General features: G+C 38.1%; 1 protein-coding gene across 2 annotated transcripts; it reads left to right on the top strand.

Annotated features, from left to right (window-relative positions):
- The first annotated feature begins 837 nt into the window (after positions 1-837).
- Positions 838-17,857, top strand: LOC129942660 (NACHT and WD repeat domain-containing protein 2). 2 transcript variants are annotated; one of them, XM_056051697.1, is made up of 18 exons: positions 838-1,081; positions 1,225-1,377; positions 1,474-1,562; positions 7,332-7,522; positions 7,576-7,705; positions 7,766-7,910; positions 7,968-8,193; positions 8,254-8,695; positions 8,778-8,978; positions 10,596-11,338; positions 11,400-11,505; positions 11,566-11,958; positions 12,015-12,325; positions 12,381-12,484; positions 15,660-15,847; positions 15,915-16,450; positions 16,521-17,082; positions 17,134-17,857. In XM_056051697.1, exons 2-18 carry the CDS (start codon positions 1,275-1,277, stop codon positions 17,833-17,835), a joined length of 5,172 nt encoding a protein of 1,723 aa, XP_055907672.1. In that variant the 5' UTR covers positions 838-1,081; positions 1,225-1,274; the 3' UTR covers positions 17,836-17,857. The 2 variants fall into 2 exon arrangements, with proteins under 2 accessions (XP_055907672.1, XP_055907671.1); XM_056051696.1 differs by lacking the exon at positions 838-1,081 and having other exon boundaries at positions 1,119-1,377.
- Positions 17,858-18,185: the final 328 nt, after the last annotated feature.

Here is an 18,185-nt window from a genome sequence, read left to right on the forward strand (position 1 = left end):
AACTCAGTTAATAAAGCAAAAACCAAGAATTCGAAAGAATTGTGGGAAGCAGTGCGTGATTCGTTGAACGCAATACAAATCGAGAGGTGCCAGGTTTTAGTGGACTCGATGCCACGTAGATGCGAAGCAGTCATAAAAAACAATGGTTATGCAACAAAGTACTTATTGTAAGCTAACATTATTTGTATACTTTTATATAACTTATTACAGTTTTTCATGCACTGCTATTTTTATGAACGGTCATATAATTAAAAAATAGTTTTTACTGTGACAAAGCTAACGGTAAAAAATCGATAATACTTATTTTCTGTTAATATGAATACAAATTTTAGATGGGTATTAGAAGTTTAATGAAATATTTTATAACGTTGATATTGAAGGCCTTTTTGTTTTATTTGGAGAGCACTGCTATTTTTATGAACACAACTGTAATTCTTCTTCACAATAATACGAGGAGATTAAATTTCAAATTACCGAAACCTATTACATAAACTTTACACCAATTAGTTATATAATACATGTAAGAAGATATAGTTTTCCATGGAAAATTAAAAAAAGGCAAGTTTTTGTCACGATACATTCATTCATGACGCCCTTAGCTTTGCATGCTTTTTCAACGTAATAGCTAAAAATACACAACTGTTTCATCACTAATAGTATTCCTAACCTAATTTTATTTTCTAATCACGCAATTCTCAAACTTCCTTTAATGTAATTTAACTTGAACTTAGTATAATCCTTGACCTTATACTTAAAATCTACTCCATAGGCACAATGTAAACCACTTGGATTCATTCAATGTCGCTCTTGACAACCGTTTATGACACCGAAACGCTTTTCAAAAAATATTTTGTTAGAATCAGGATATCCGGTAAGCAAACAAAATAACCCAAAATATCAACAAGTCCTATTGTATTTACAAACAAAAATTTATTAGGAAAAGCAAAACAAAAACAACTTGAAAAGATAAACATTTCCAGCTGACTTCATTTTTATTGTTTACCAAGAGACTAAACAAGAAATGAATAATTACATAGCAAGAAACCGTTATTGATCAAACAAAATATTTCATAAATTTTAGGTAAAAAAGTAACTGCCCTGAATACTTTCCACTCAGTTTTAGTTAAGTTTCTTCAACATTTTGAGGTTCTTGTGTTTGTTTCGACATTGTTCATGATTAAGTTGATTAATCAATTTAAAAGAAAAAAATTTGTCTTTTTCAAGGACATTTACAATTCTTATTATTAATTGAAACTAAATTTCTTTAAAACAAAATGGATGATAAAACAATTGATATGATATTCACCGGCTCACTGGAGTCCTTGCCACCAGTGAGTTCAAAAATTGTACGAATCTTCACAAGTTCAACTTTTACAGGTGAGAAGAAATAAAGGATATCTATGTACATAGACATTTACTTATAAGAAAATTGTTACATAATATTTTTCTGTTTAACGTTTATTTCTGTTTTAGATACTACAATGGAACGAAATACTTTGATGGCCAAATGTTATCCTAGAATCAAGGATTATTGTCGTGAAAAACATGGATTAGAGTTTCAAGTAAGTTGTACAATATACATTTTAATCTAATACAGTTGAGGAATTTTTGGGGTTAAATATGTATGTACATGATTTATCATTTTTATCAAAAATAAAAATAAAAATTTTGATTGAAAGTTTTCAAAGATTTTTGAGAAAATGGTAATAATTTATTGTGACTACAAAATAATTGTGTTTTTTTGGCACCTAGAACAAATTCCCTAAGAATTTGACTGCCATTGCATTTTATTTTTGTACAAGAAGGGAGGAAAGAAATTTCTCCCTATAGGACCCAACATTTTTTTAATTTTTATAATAAGCGCACACTAAAGGGGATATTACTACCAGAGACACAGTGTGAGCAGAAAAGGAGAGAGAGTTTGAAAGGAGTTGTAAGTGTACGTTTGGTTTTGAATTCCTGAATATTGCACACAGAGTGTGGTATTCAAATGGTAGACATGTGCATTCAAGAAGACACAAGCGTCCACAGGTTTTTCTTTAAACCAACCTCTGTCTATCAATTCCTACTCTCACACCCACTTGGTGAACATCGGGTGCCTGCCTAGTACCTCAACTGGAGATTGGGTTCCAAACCCAGTGGAAAGTTGTTGGGGGCAGCAAACGAGAGAGGTGGGGAGAGGTGTTTCCACTAAGGCACCTCTCCTTATCCAGACGGCAGCGGAGGAATTCCCGAGATGGAATCAACGGTGTAGTCTACAGTTCCAGTAAGGTTGAACTACTTAGTGAACACCTTATAGGGCTTCTTCGACTTATTCGGAGCCCAGGCCTGTAAGGAGCGGTTTTATTCGGCTCCCCATCCTTGGAGTTATACTTAGGATCTGGCCCTCCAGGTTGGAGGTTGTGCGTCGGGGTGACTTCCTGGCCACGTAAAAGCTTTCATAGTTGCGAAGCACCAACAAGCCTCGGATACGGATGGATTTACTGTTGACAACCAACGCAAACGAATAAAGGACAACGAACTTCGGATATGCACGTGGAATGTTAGGTCCCTTAACAGACCACGTGCGGCCGAAGAATTAGCGGAGGCCCTAGAACGATATAAAGCAGATATCACCGCCATCCAGGAAATACGATGGGATAGGCCGGGCAAAAAGAGGATGAAAAACTGCGATATCTACTATGGTGACTGCTACCACGAAAACCAACAGCGTTTATTTGGATGAGGATTCGTCATCAGAGCCAGACTTAGGCAAGAAGTCTTGAGCTATAGGTGCATCAATGAGCGCCTCATGACCATACGCATCAAGGCTAAATTCGGCAACATTAGCCTGATATGCGCGCACGCCCCCACAGAAGAGAAAGACGACAACACCAAAGATATGTTCTTCGAGCTCTTAGACAAAACATATGAGCAGTGCCCTAGCTACGATATTAAAATAGTCCTGGGCGATTTTAATGCCAAGCTAGGAAGGGAAGACATCTTTGGTGGAATAATCGGGAAGAAGAGCCTGCACGACAACACTACAGGCTCATAGATTTTGCTGCGGGGTGAAACGTCATGGTAGCCAGTACGCGATTTCCACACCTCAACATCCACAAAGGAACTTGGACTTTTCCAGATCAATCTACCGTCAACCAGATTGACCATATTGCGATCGACGCCAGACACGCTTCCAGCATTATAGATGTACGAACTTTCCGAGGAGCTAACATCGACTCGGACCACTACCTCGTTGTAGCCAAGGCAAGACAGGGAGGTGCTGGGAGAAGATACAATGTCGAACGGCTACAATCGCCAGAGATCGCCAAATCCTTTTCCGACCGAGTTACAAGTAACCTCTCTCGAAGTTCTCTGCCGCCAACACAATGTATCGAAAACCAGTGGCAACATTGCCAAGATATAAACAGCCACCAACAAGGAACCCCTGGTTTGATGAGGAATGTCGGCAGGCAAATGCAGCCAAACAACAGGCACGCAAAGCGGCGCTGCATAAAAGGACGAGAACTGCTCGTGAGCTCTATGAGCAGAAGAGGTGAGAGGAACGCCGACTTCTAAGAAGGAAAAAGAGAGGGCATGAGAAGCGTGCGGTCGAAGATGTTGAGAGGTATAAAAGCACGAATGAGGTTCGAAAGTTTTATGAACAGGTGAAACGAAATTCACAGGTACATAAACCTAGAACCGAAGGCTGCAAAGACGAAAGTGGAAACATCATAGTGGAACCGCAGTCAATGCTGAGGATATGGAAGGACCACTTCTGCAGACTGTATAACGGCGATGAAGAACTGAATTCCGCTGTCAGGCAGGATGACCCATTCGATATAGACGACGAAAGCTAACAATCCCGTCCTCCCGACTTAGACGAAGTAAAGATTGCCATATCTAAGTTGAAGTCTAATAAAGCCGCTGGAGCAGATGGCTTGAATGCCGAGCTCTTTAAAGCAGCTGGGGATAAGCTGGTTAGGAGCATGCACCAACTTATCTGTAAGATATGGTCGGAAGAAAACATGTCCGATGAATAGAACCTCAGTATTGTTTGCCCGATCCTGAAAAAAGGAGACCCTCTAAACTGCACCAACTATAGAGGAATAAGTCTACTTAACATCGCCTATAAAATCTTCTCTGCCGTAATATGTGAACGTCTAAAGCCCATCGTCAACAACCTGATAGGTCCTTATCAGTGTGGTTTTAGACCAGGAAAGTCCACAGTTGATCAAATATTCACATTACGGCAGATCCTGGAAAAAATTCAAGAGCACCAAATCGACACCCACCATCTTTTCATCGATTTCAAGGCCGCATATGACAGCATCTACAGGGACGAGCTGTATAGAGCCATGTCTAGTTTTGGCATCCCTGCCAAACTCGTCCGTTTGTGCAGGATGACCATGGAGAATTCACGCTGCTCCATAAAGGTTGGAAACAACTTAACAGAACCTTTTGATGTCAAAAAAGGCTTCAGACAAGGTGTCCAATTACTGACATATGCTGATGACATTGACATAATCGGAAGAACTCAGCGTGATGTCAATGGGGCTTTTGTGAGTATTGAGGCAGAAGCGTCAAAAATGGGTTTAACGGTTAATGAGGGCAAAACAAAGTACATGCTGTCGTCTAGAAAGGACATACAACACCGACGTTTTGGTCAAAACGTCACAATTGACAGACGTAACTTTGAGGTAGTCAAGGACTTCGTGTACCTAGGCTCCTATTATCACAAATCCATTTAAATGCTCTACGTTCAATGAGCTGTTTCTAGGAGCAACCAGCCCAGAGTTGCGGAATTTTTGGCGACATGTCGTATGTGATCGTTCCACAAGAGGTAGTTGGTGATACACATACCGAGAATATGGGGAAGTTCAGTATCATTAATGCAAGTGCTTTTGAAGCATTAAATTCCATGCGGTTTTTTATTCCCCATTGTACATTGCTGTTTAAGTCAGAATTTGGTGAGCTTATCATATTTTGTCGTTGCAGTTCCACATCCGAACAAGATTGATGTGAGCCTGAAAACCAGTATAAAAAGTTAAGAGTACTACCGTCAGCTAAACAGTTTATTGAAGTTGCAAACAGAAGACCATTGATAATAATGAGAAAGAGTGTTGGAGTTCGAACAGAGCCCTGGGGCACACCAGCATTTATCTTGTGACTTTCAGACTTGAATCGTTCGAATACTACTTGTACTGAACGATCCGAAAGGCAGTTATTAATTCAATGAAGGAGGGATTCATTCTCCACTGTTCGATGAGATGAACCATGAGATCAACAGTGGACATATCGCTACGAAAGCCGTACTGACGGTCATTAAGAAGTTTTCGATCTTCGAGTTGTTTCCATGGCCTTGGAAATAATTGATATAAGTGCTATTGGACAATAGTTGGTGGCAGGAGGTTTTGCCTTTTTGGGGACATGCTGCACTAATGCTGTTTCCCATCCGGTCGAAACGAAACGTGAGGAGAAGGACGGATAAAAAAGCTTACTCAGTGTTTTTGCCAGCGTTGGAGAACACCTCTTCGGAACAATAGCGAAGATACCAACCGAACTATAGGATTTATGTGTGTTAAGGTCTCTAAGGATTCTGTTCACAGTGCGAAAAAAGATTGGTCCCATAGAATCACTTACTCGATCAAGTACAAGCGGAGTCATAACACTCACTGGCAGTGTTCAATTGGTGGCAAACTGCCTAGAAAAGAGATTAGCTTTCTCTAAAGAGTTAAAAAATGGAGTATCATTGAAGAGGAAGCATTCCTCAAGTTTCTTACAAATGACCAAACATTTTTACTGCCTTTGGTTCATTGGAGTATTTTTTGATGTAATTCATGTAAAAATTTGCTTTGAAAATCTAACTCATAAAATGTGCTTATTTGAATAAAGAGAGTAAAGTAGAATTTAACGTCCAATTTATTTACAAAGTTCTGATCAATCTCTGATTAATGGTTGAGATAGAACTTCGATTTATTAGACCCTCATATTTGAGGGTCTACTAAAATTGGTTAAGAAATGTTTCTACTTCTTGAAGATTATTTAATATTTATTTTTATTTAAATTGATACCACCTGAATTTTTAATATGCAATAATAATTTATTATTAAAAAAATAATTTATATGTACCCCAAAAAGTTGGATAGAAAAGTATTTTTGACATAGATTAAAGTGTTGTGAAATGATAATAAATTTGAAGGAATTTTGATATTTTAAATATTTTTGAATGAACATTCTAGTGTAAAATAAAATATTTTATGTATAAATATTGATATTTTTAAATATAAATTGCATTATTAAATGGTACGTGAAAAAAAAATTGTCGGTTTGGACAATATGTCACATCACATTTATAGATAATAAGTAAATCACTACAAGTATTTAAACTTGCACATACTGATCCGTTTAATAAGAACAATCCACGAAAAAAGTTACTGGTACACCCAGAAGTATAATTGTGTCTTTTATAAATGTACATAATGTCTGTATCAGTCGCATCATCTGAGGTTTCAGAGATTGCAAGACTTTGGAATGTAAGAAAACTTTGGTGATTCGATTTTTTCATCTTTATTTAAGCATGTATGCCTTTATCGAAACAAAGTCATTTACAATAACATCAATTAAATAGAAATGCAACAAAACACTACTTTAAATTCTAAAACAGGCAGAATATCAACACTAATTTCTAAAATGAATTGCCGCTCAGAATTTTGAATCAAAATTGGCAGGGTGCTACAAAAATATCAAAAACACGTCAGAGCTTAGTTCCATTCAACGGAGATTTTATGATTCTAGAACTCAAAAATGCTACAAAAATATCAAAAACACGTTAGAGCTCAGTTCCATTCAACGGAGATCTTTTGATTCTAGAACTCAAAAATGAATCAAAACTGAGTTTTATAACAAATGTTACTCAAGTTCCAAATTCCGTAAATAAGCCGAAAATAAGTAGATCGAGTTTCAAATTTATTTTAGAACTGCTTCAAAATATTGGCCGGAAGCATATATGTATATATAAGAAAATTAATTTAAAAATATAAATAAATTGGGTAGCTCAAAAGTCCGTTTGAGAACTAGGGCCTAGTGACTGACAACTCTCAACCATTCCTGTGTGCGAGTACTGTTATCAGATATGAAAGAGAACTACAGTTTTAAGCCGAATCCGAAAGGCAAATTTGAGAAAACACTTTTCATGACAAGAATTACTCTTGGAGAATTTGTCAATTCCTCGCAAGAGGCAGTACCCGTGAAAAAACTTTAGGTGACATAGGCAGGGATCGAACCCAAGACCTCTCGCATGACAGTTCAATTAACTTAAATAATAATAAATAAATCCTTTTGTATTTAAGGTTGTTGACATGCGTTGGGGCGTTCGTGATGAGGCTACCGATGATCACATGACAACCGAGCTGTGCATGCGTGAAATTGCAAATTGTCAACGCTTATCAATGGGTCCGAATTTTGTTGTTTTCCTTGGTCAAAAATACGGATATAGGCCTATTCCAACATACATTTTTTCAGCTGAATTACAGTTATTAAGGTAGACAAATTTTTTTAGAAGTTTCTCAATTGCTTAAGAGATTGCTTATACAGAGATGAACTAACATCAATGGGAGTTGAGGGAGCTTTACTTGATCTTTGGTATAAAAAAGATAGCAACGCTGTTCCCCCTATTTCAGTATTGCAACCAATTTCGTCGATTTTAATCAATTTTAACAATAAGGTATAAATATTATTTTTGAATGAATATAAGTAGTTTAAAGCTAAATAAAACATTTTATAGAGGGTTCCAAAACTTCAAGCTGAAGACCAAGCTGTTTGGTGGGATACACTGAATAAAATGCAAAAACTTCTCCGAAAAGCTGCTCTTTCACTGAACACAAACGGCAAAATGGACAAGGAAACAATGCATAACTACTTCATGTCAGGTATATAAATACAATTTGCTGAAAAAAAACTTTAATTTTAAAAACCATAATTTCTAGTAACTGAAAGGGAAGTCATCAATGGAATTCTGAATGTGAAAAACACGAAAAATCACTGCTTGGCCTACGTTCGTTACATTAACAATATCAATCTTCAGAATTTGAAGAAGGCTTCACTTTTTGTGGATATCATCAATCGGAGTCTTGACACTGAGTCTTCAAAACTTCTGGCAAATCTGCGTGATGAGAGACTTCCGAATAAGATCGAAACAACCAATATGCAAAAGTAAGATACTATACACATACATAAAATAAACAATATTTTTGGAATGTCTCCTTTTTTAAGGTACACAGTAGAATGGATAGGCCGTGAAGGTCTAGACATTGAGACTCATGAGGAGTACCTCAATCATTTTATTGCCCATTTCTATAAGAACATCGTTAAGCTGGTGGACCGGGCGATGCGCAAGGAAGACTCCAGTGCACAGGGGCAAATAGTAACTGAGATCCTTCAGCATTTGCACGCTTGTAATAATTCGGTAAAAGTATTCTATGGTCGTGAGGAAAATCTCGAACATATCAAGCGCTATATGCTGGGGGATTCAGATAAGCCACTTGTCCTTTACGGCGAAGGAGGTTGTGGTAAGACCTCATTGTTGGCCAAAAGTGCTTCATTAGTGGCAAGTGATTGGTTTGTTACAAAAAGACCAATAAACATAATAAGATTTCTCGGTACAACACCTGATTCGAGTGCCCTTACACCGACATTGATATCAATATGTCAACAAGTAAGCAAAATTTCATTAAAAATTTTCAAATTAATTTAAACAATACATTAATTTATTAATGAGAATATATTTTTGTTTATAGATATCATATAACTACATGTTACCTTTTGAGAATATACCCGACGATTTAGTACCTTTAACAGCACATTTTAAGCAATTGTTAACTTATGCAAGTCCCGCACAACCTTTAACACTTTACCTTGATTCTGTTGATCAATTAACAGGTACACAAGACGCAAATAAAGTTTCCTGGATACCAACCAGATTACCACCACATTGTAAGGTAAGATTTTCAATCGGCCGACACGCATTATGCGGAATAAAATGTGTTTGAGATCTCTGAGAATCCATTAAGACGGACTTGAGTTTTTTCAATTTTTCCAATAATTATTTATTTTATGCTCTGCGTCTTACAACTTTATGCATGTGCATGCTTTTTTCGAAAAACAGAAGAACTGAAAACAGGTGTTAAGAAAATGTCATGTTCTCCGTAAGCTTCAGTGTTTATAAATACCAATATTTTTATTTTTTTATACAGACAGACTTACGAAACTTTTGGTAGAGGGCTGAACAGCGATTACTAATTGTAATATTTTTTTTGAACCACGTGTTCTTTGTATTAGAACGGAGGTCTATTATGGACAGAAGACGGATCCTTAATAAGAATCAAACAAGTCATCCACTCTGCCTTGTCTAGAAAAAGTCTTTCTGACAATAGTGCGTTACAATGCGTAGAAAACCGAGAGGACGACGATAATAGCAGTCAGTATATATACTGACAGACCAGGAATTTTTGTCCAAAGTAATTTCTTGGGCAGAATTGGTGATCGCTCTCTTTTGCCCAAAACTACCAAATTTGTATAGCCTCGAACAGCATTTCGGCAAAAATTGTTGGCAGTTGGCAGTTTTTGTTTCAGCATGTTTTGGTTTTTCGTACTGAATAACGTTTTTAATTGGTTAAAGCCTTTTTTCGATAAACAGGAAAATGGGAACAAAATTTGGCAACCAATCTTCCCTAAAAAATTCCCTGAATTTGAATAACAAAAGTTATAAAATAAATGCAAATTATGTCCAATACGTCTTGTCGAGTATCATTCGGTTTTTTTTATATTTTTTAATCCGATTAGATCGAATCGTACTTTTGATTCCCTCTTGATTGTTTTACTGAATTTGCCACAGATTTTTGCTTTTGTTTTAAATCTTCCATCTTAATGAAATATAAATCTTTTTCCTTACAAGTTTTAAAGAGGAAACAGGTTTGATTTTCTCTGGTGGATAGTAGATAAACGTTTTAGAGAATATAAAGTACAAACAATTTTCCACAAAAATTTAATTTAAAATTTAAAAAATTCCAAAAACGAAGTTTAGAAGAAATTCATAATTTTAAGGTTAAGTTTGCATGGTTATAGATTTAATAGATTCAATTTTTTACAAACCGTATCATCCTTCATCTCTGTAAATATTAAAACCATTGCATTGCAAATTAAATCTTTAAAACGACGTTCTGAAATTAAATTCGCATGATAATAGATTTTAGATTCGATTTTCGTGGTACTATTCTAATTCTATTTTTAACTTTTTACAAAATGTATCATCTTTCATCTTTGTCAATATTGAAACCATTTTCAAATCATTGTAAATAATTCCATCCATCATCGAGAGATAAGCGTAAGTTCTCATTTGCCTGGCTTGTGTCTTGTTAAATATTTTTTTAAATAAACCTTACCAACGGTGTTTTCAATACTTCAACACACCAACACCATAATATTTTGGAAACGCATGCATTGTAAATATACATCATTTAATATTGAGAAAATAAATAAGCAAAGCTAAGTAAAATCTATTTTCCATAAATTATATTAGCATTCAAGATTCAAGCTTGAAAGTATATTTTTTTCAGATTATCATTTCTTGCGCCAATGAAGAAACAAATCCCACAGTTTCTCAAGAATATCACGTTCTCTGTAAAATGATCGATATCGAAGAGAATTTCATTGAAGTAACTGCCTTGGGTGAGGACCTCGCGATGAATGTCATCAAAATGTGGATGAAGACAGCTTGCCGGGATTTGAATAACTATCAGTGGCGTTTGGTGGCAAATGCCATAAGCAAGTGTTCCTTGCCAATTTTCGTAAAATTGGTCTTTGCTGAGATATGCCGTTGGCGAAGCTACACCCGACCACAGGAAACCCATTTGGCGTCGACTGTCATGGATTCGATTATGATGCTTTTTGAAAGAATCGAAAAGCAGCACGGGAGAATTCTGGTATTTCATGCCCTAGCCTATATCACCGCTGCTAAATCAGGATTGTCTGAGAGTGAATTGGAAGATTTGATATCACTTGATGACAAGGTATTGGATGATGTATATCAGTACCATTTGCCCCCTGTTCGCAGAATTCCCCCTCTTTTGTGGACTCGAATCAGAAATGATTTACCCAACTATTTGAGCGAGAGGGAAGCCGATGGAGTAAATGTGATGAATTGGTACCACAGGCAATTTCGAGATACTGCCAAGGAGAGGTATTTCAAAAACATGAACATGGCTATGTATTTCCATTCCATGATTGCTGACTACTACTTGGGAATATGGGGAGGTGGCGTTCCCAAGCCGTTTAAGTTCACGGAAATTCAAAGGCACAGGTTAGTTGTCATGTTAGAACATTATTTGTAAACTTGAAGTTGATGATTTTCTGTCACACAGATTTAATTTGACTGATAAAGAAGGTTCCGCTGATCGTAAGGTTCCAGTTCAACCGCTTATGTTTGCCAGCAAGGATGGTTCAGTTACGCGGTATAACTTAAGAAAGGTATATAATGACTAGCTTTATTTAGATTTAAATAATCCAGGTTTTAATCTTCTCTTATAGTTCGGTGAACTTCCCTTTCACTTTGTTCGATCTCGACGTTTTAAGGATCTCTTTGTCCATGTTCTCTTCAATTATGAATGGCTTCATGCCAAGCTTTCCAGTTGCCCCTTGCAGGCAGTTTTAGCCGACTTTGAAGACGCTTCAGCAAATACCGATGACAAAGAAGCCAAACGAGAACTCATGCTGGTAGCCGATGCCTTGCGCCTTGGGGGAGCTATATTGGCGGTGTATCCGAATATGTTGGCTCCACAGTTGGTGGGCCGTTTGTTGCCAGAAATCGGAGGAAATGCAAACATAAAAATGCTACTTAGAGCTTGCGACCGATGTGGACCCAAGGATTGTTCTTTGATTCCAGTAAATCATTGTTTGCATACTCCTGGTGGGCCCTTAAAGGTACTGGCTTATTATATCACTCTTAGCAAATCAGATTTATTTAAATATTTCTAAAGTACTCCCTCGAAGGTCATCAATTTGCAGTTTTTGCTTTCTGCCTAACCAGTGACTATCGCTATATGGTTTCGATTTCAACACATTTCATAACTTTTGATCTTTCAACATCGGATTTGACAAGGGATGTTAATCCTGGAATTGAGGGAATAATGCAACAGCTAGTTCTGAGCCAGGATAATAAATGGGCGGCGGCTTATTCGAATAACAACCAAACGGTTTTGTTGAATACGCTATCGAGTGAATTTGTTGTAATTGATAATCCATTTGAGGAACAGGACCAAGTCACAGGATTGTATCTCTTGAACTATAGGTACGAAGTTATTAATTTCATTGAATCCTTAATGGTTTTTATTTTTTTATTTTAGCCTCTTTGTAAATACGAAATTGAAGTGGGCGCGATTCGACATGAGAGGAAATCTAATGGAACAATTTTCAGCACCAAGTGATGCAGCTAATTGGGAAATATTAAGTAAGTTCAGTTTTCGGAGATATTGTGTTCAATTTTTACCTTGAATGTTGCTATTCTCGGAAAATTTTAGGGAATTAAAAAATGATTCTCAAAATTTTCAAACCCGAATTTAAATTCAGCCTATAACTTCAGGTTTGAAAAAGAGCAACAAAGCCTTTTGGAAAAGTATTGAAAAAACTATATTGTTTATCAGGTTTAAGATGAATTTCATCTTAATAGGAAACTTCTACGAATTCCAAAAAGTCGTATAAGATTTTCTTCTACGAACGTATTTACTTACTTAAGGTGGCGTTACAGTCCGGGCGGACATGGGCCTCAACCAACATGCGTCTCCAGCCAGCTCGGTCCCTAGCTAGATGTCTCCAGTTTCGCACGCCAAGTTGGTTGAGGTCTTCACCCACCTGAGTGCGCCACCTGAGTCGCAGTCTTTCTCTACTGCACCGTCTCTCGGGATTGGATTCGAAGACCTTACGGGCTGGGGCGTTGATGTCCATTCGCTCTGCATGACCCAGCCATCTAAGCCGTTGGACTTTAATTCTGTTAACTAGGTCAGTGTCGGTGTACAGCCCGTACAGTTCGTCGTTATATCTTCTCCTCCATTCTCCATCTACATATGCCCGAAGAATTTTTCTCTCGAAACATCCTAAGACGCTCTAATCTTTCTTTGACAGGGTCCAGGCCTCAGTGCCATAAATGAGAACCCAGATGATGAGTGTTTTATAGATGGTGATTTTAGATGCTCGAGAGAGAACCTTACTTCTCCATTGCTTTTTCTAAGTCCAAAGAAGCAGCGATTTGATAGAGTTATTCTTCGTTTGATTTCAGCGCTGGTGTCGTTGTCTGGGTTTAGGTGCTTAGGTAGACAAAGTCCTTTTTTGATGACAGCGTGTACTTGGTCTTGCCCTCATTGACCACTAAACCCATCTTTTTCGCTTCCGTCGCAATGCTCAAAAACGCTCCACTGAAATCACGCTTTGATCTTCCAATTATGTCAATATCATCTGCGTATCCGAGTAATTGGATGGATCTTTGGAATATTGTGTCTCTAGTTTTGACGGTTGAGTTTTGCGCAATTCTTTCCAGAACGATGTTGAAGAAGTCGCATGGCAGTTCATCGCCTTGTCTAAAACCTTTTTTGACATCAAATGCATCTGTAAGATCTTTTTCGACTTTGATAGAGTAACGTGAATTCTTCATCGTCATTCTGCACAAACGTATAAGTTAGACATTGGTCTGTAGAGCTCTTCGCTATGGATGCTGTAGTACGCGGCTTTAAAATCGATAAAGAGATGGTGGGTATCGATTTGAAGCTCCTGGGTTTTTTCCAAGATCTGCCGTAGTGCGAATATTTGGTCGATAGTGGACTTTCCTGGTCTGAAGCCACACTTATAAGGACTTATTAGGTTGTTTACAAACGGCTTCAGACGTTCATATAATACGTAAGAGAGGATCTTATATGCAATGTTAAGGAGACTGATGCCTCTGTAGTTGGCGCAATTTAGAGGACTCATTTTTTATGTATAGGGCAAACTATGGTAAATTTGGGAGTTTTTTTTTAACTTTTGGTAAAATTTACGAACCTCATTCCTGTTGTGACATCCCTCTATCTCCTCGATAGTGCGCTTCTCGTGCTCTCTTTTTTTTCCATCTAAGAAGCCGGTGTTTCTCTCTCCTCTTGTGCTCGTAGAGCTCGTGAGCAACTCTGGTCCTTCTGTGCAGTGCCGTTTTGTATGCCTCTTGTTTCGCTGCGTGCGCTTGCCGGCATCCTTCGTCAAACCAAGGGTTTCGCTGTTGTGGCCGTGTGAAACCTAGCACTCCAGAGGCGGCATCTCTGTTGGCTGCAAGGCAATGTTGCCACTGGCTTTCAATGCTTAATGCAGGCAGCATAGGACGCCTTAAGACGTTACTCGAGACTCGATCGGAAAAAGACATTTCAGTCTCTTGCGATTGTAGCCGTTTAACGTCGAAACTTCCCACAGTACTTCCTTGTTTTGGCTTGGAGTCAATGTTGGCCCCTCGGAAAGTTCGGACATCCTGAATAATGGAGAAGTGTCGTGCGTCGATCGCAATGTAGTCAATCTGGTTAATAGTTGATTGATCAGGAGATTTCCATGTCCCCTTGTGGATAATAAGATGAGTGAACTGCGTACTAGCTACCAGAACGTCACGCTCCGCAGCGAAATCGATCAGCCTGAATCCGTTGTATCTCCCAAATGTGCCACCAAAGATGTCTTCTCTTCCTAGCTTGTCGTTAAAAGCTCCTAAGATAATTTGAATGTCATAGCCAGGGCACTTCTCATAAGTCTTGTTCAAGAGGTCGAAGAATATGTATGTCTTTGAGTCTTCATCTTTCTCCTCTGTTGGGGCATGCGCGCATATATTAGGCTTATGTTGGTCGTGATGCGCTCGTTCACACTGTTGAAACCCAAGATTTTTTGCCTGAGTTAGTTCCAACAACAAATCCACACCCAAATAGACGCTGTCTTTGTTCTCGGTAGCAGTCGCCGTAGTATACATCGCAGTCTTGTAGTTTGCGTTTGCCCGGTCCATCCCATCGCACTTCTTGGATGGCGGTAATATCTGCCTTGCAGCAGTTTAGGGTTTCCGATAATTGTTCGGCTGCACGTGGTCTGTTAAGGGACTTAACATTCCACGTACAGATCCAAAGTTCGTTGTCCTTATCTCGTTTGCGAGGGTTGTCAACAGTCAATCCGTCCGTATCCGAGGCTTGTTGGTGCTTCGCAACTAATGTATTTTGTACGTGGTCAGGAAGTCACCTCGACGGCACAAACCCCAACCTGTATGGCCAGATCCTTAGTATAAGTCCAAGAAGGGGAACCGTCTGGATAAGGAGAGATGCCTTAGTGGAAACACCTCTCCTCCCCTCTCTCGTTTGCTGCCCCAACAACTTTACACTGGGGTTAGAACCCAATCTCCAGTTGAGGTACTAGGCAGGCACCCGATGTTTACCGCGTGGAGGTGAGAGTAGGAGTTGATAGACAGAGGTGGGTTTTGAGAAAAACTTGTGGACGCTTGTGTCCTCTTGAATGCACATGTCTACAATTTAAACATGCTTCTAACGTATTTGGTGATAGTTTTTTTCGAGATTCGTAAAAGTTTCCTATTACAATAAAGTTCGGGAAGGGCTGAATTTGTAATAATTCTCTTAACACAGGCATGGAATTTTTCACAACTGAAGAAAACAACATTATTTATTGGACGGGAAAAATAAGTGAAACACGATTGAGGCTAGACTCGACAAGAGGTCCGAATAGAAGTGAACCATTACTTTTCCACAGCGCTTTAGCCATTAATAGACAGCGAAATAAAATATATTGTTGTGCTACAGACGATATTTACCAAGTAAGAATAGTGAATGCCTTAATGGCAATTTCTAAAGATTATTAATTAAATTGTCAACCGCTTCTAGGTCAGTGCCTTCGAATTCAACATAGATACAACTACCGGAGCCATTTCATGGACCTTTAAAGAGTACCTACCACGCTTCGAAAACGACGACAAGGAAATGCTGCTTCAACTTCGTCTGGACAAAGATAATCGCATGCTTCTCGGTACATCAGGCAAAGGTTTCGTCATTTGGGATTTTGGCAGCGAAGACTCAAGAATCGATGATAGTGCTATGTATCTATCTCTACCACATGGTGTGCGTAATATTGCTACAAAAATGATGCAGTCAAATTCAATTATGGTCAGTTCGAGTCTTAATTATGCTGTAGCTGGGGTTAGAAAGAATCTTTACGTATGGTGTCTGCAATCAAAACAATTGGCTAAAGTATTAGATGCGCATTTCGGAAGAATAATCCAACTGGAAGCATTGACAATTGGTAATTGGAACAGTGTCATCACATCATCAATTGATCGTTCGGTGAAGGTTTGGAATATTAACAATATTTTTGAAAAGGTTCATGTCATCGATAGACACGAGCTTCAGATTGATGGGATCAGGTAAGAGATTTTTTGGGAGCGGTGCAGACGCTAAGATAAAATTCTTATGAATAATGATCATGTATTTTAGTTTGTCTTTGGTCGATTTGGCTGTGACTGTAACACGAAGCTGTGTGGGAGTATGGGAGACTCGGTCTGGACGTTTGTTATCCAAATTGGCCGATAGTCCTTTGGGGGCCATAGTAACTCATGCTGAAATCACGCCCGACGGGAAATACATAATTTCCTCAGAGACTGGGAAGTTCTTAATATGGAACAGGGTCTCAGAGCAAGTAATATTTCGTGATGACCAACCTGGAATTCAGCAAATAACATTTCTGGAAGATGGTGCTAAGGTCATGACGGTATCTTGCCCAAATATAAATCAAAAAGACACTGTAGGAGACGATGCTCATCGGCTCACGGCTATTACGACAATGAGATCAGTGCCAGATGGAAATATTTTGTTTCGTTTCGAGTTTCCAGTTCGGACAATACCTGGTTTACCGTTTCGACAATCTGTCATTTCAGCCGATGAAGCTCATATTATATCATGTGCAGTCGACAAATCAAATAAGGATTGCATATCTGTGTATAATGCTTTAACTGGAAGTTATGTTTCCAAGATTTTACTCAAGGGCTGTGCGATTAAGGTAAGGAATTAAACCGCAAAAAAAGTTTTACAAAAATATTGTTCTCCATAGGAAGTAATAGCTTTGGTTCCAATGCCTCATAAAGTGCAACAGGTTGCAGTAATCAGCAGTGAAAAGGGCAGTATCATGGACATTAAAAATAAAAAGCACATTCGTTCGATTCCCAAATGGGGAGGAAATATAACTAAAGATGGCAAATTCGGTCTTTACGCTCCCACCAGGGGTGGCTTGGAGCTACTCGAATTACGTAAAGGAACCACAGTAAAGACTTTCATTCCAAAAGTAGCTGAAGGAGTTTTTTCAGTGATATGTCTTTTCACTGAAAATGATGAGTATGTATGCTACTATCACAGTGGTCGCAAGACTATTCGGGTTTTTCGAACCATCGATACCGAAATGATTGCCAATTATCGACTTCAAGCTGAACTTACAGCTATCAAAAGCACCAAGGATGGACAGTGTTTGGTATTGGGAACTGTTGATGGTTGTATGTCTGTGTTGGCTATTGTTGATCCAACAAAAGATGCCATGATTGACTATCTGAATGAGTTGCCATCGCGTGATGAAAGTTGGAAATTAAAATTGGCCAAAATGAAGGCAAGAGTTATGTTTAAGGCTGCGATTCGTGTAACAATGGTGTCTATACGATTCGGAGGTTATAAAAGTGCCAGCGATCAAGATCAAGAAATAGATGATGAGAATGGAGGAGGAGGTTCGCATGAAGCAGGTTCTGAGATTATGGTCGCAGCTTAGTCAGTTAAAACTTGTATTTGTTGTTGTTAAGTATAAAACTTTTGTAGAATAGAAATATTTGCCTGTTTAAATTTAACTAATTTGAAACATAGATTGCCACGTTATTTCGAACGTATTCAAAACAACACAATAGAAATACATTTTTTTTAATTTGTTTTATTGTTTATATTTTAGTAACTTAAAAAATAAATGAGCATAGAACAATGAGACAAAAAGTAAACCAAAACGAACAAAAAATAACCATAAGAACTACGAGATATAGGGGGAGTGAGAGATTGCATTTATTTATCTAAATTCGTTCTCATTATAAAATAAAAATTATATTTAATCGTGCTCTATTAAATTGAGCA

The sequence above is a fragment of the Eupeodes corollae genome, chromosome 1 (genome assembly GCF_945859685.1).
Source record: "Eupeodes corollae chromosome 1, idEupCoro1.1, whole genome shotgun sequence".
NCBI lineage: Eukaryota > Metazoa > Arthropoda > Insecta > Diptera > Syrphidae > Eupeodes > Eupeodes corollae.

What these genes read in the sequence shown, in the direction of transcription:
- LOC129942660 (XM_056051697.1), top strand. Translation starts at nt 1,275, where the DNA reads ATGGATGATAAAACAATTGATATGATATTCACCGGCTCACTGGAGTCC. An exon ending in GAAACAACCAATATGCAAAA is followed by an intron (nt 8,194 to 8,253) that starts GTAAGATACTAT and finishes TCCTTTTTTAAG; the next exon opens with GTACACAGTAGAATGGATAG. An exon ending in ACGGAAATTCAAAGGCACAG is followed by an intron (nt 11,339 to 11,399) that starts GTTAGTTGTCAT and finishes TCTGTCACACAG; the next exon opens with ATTTAATTTGACTGATAAAG.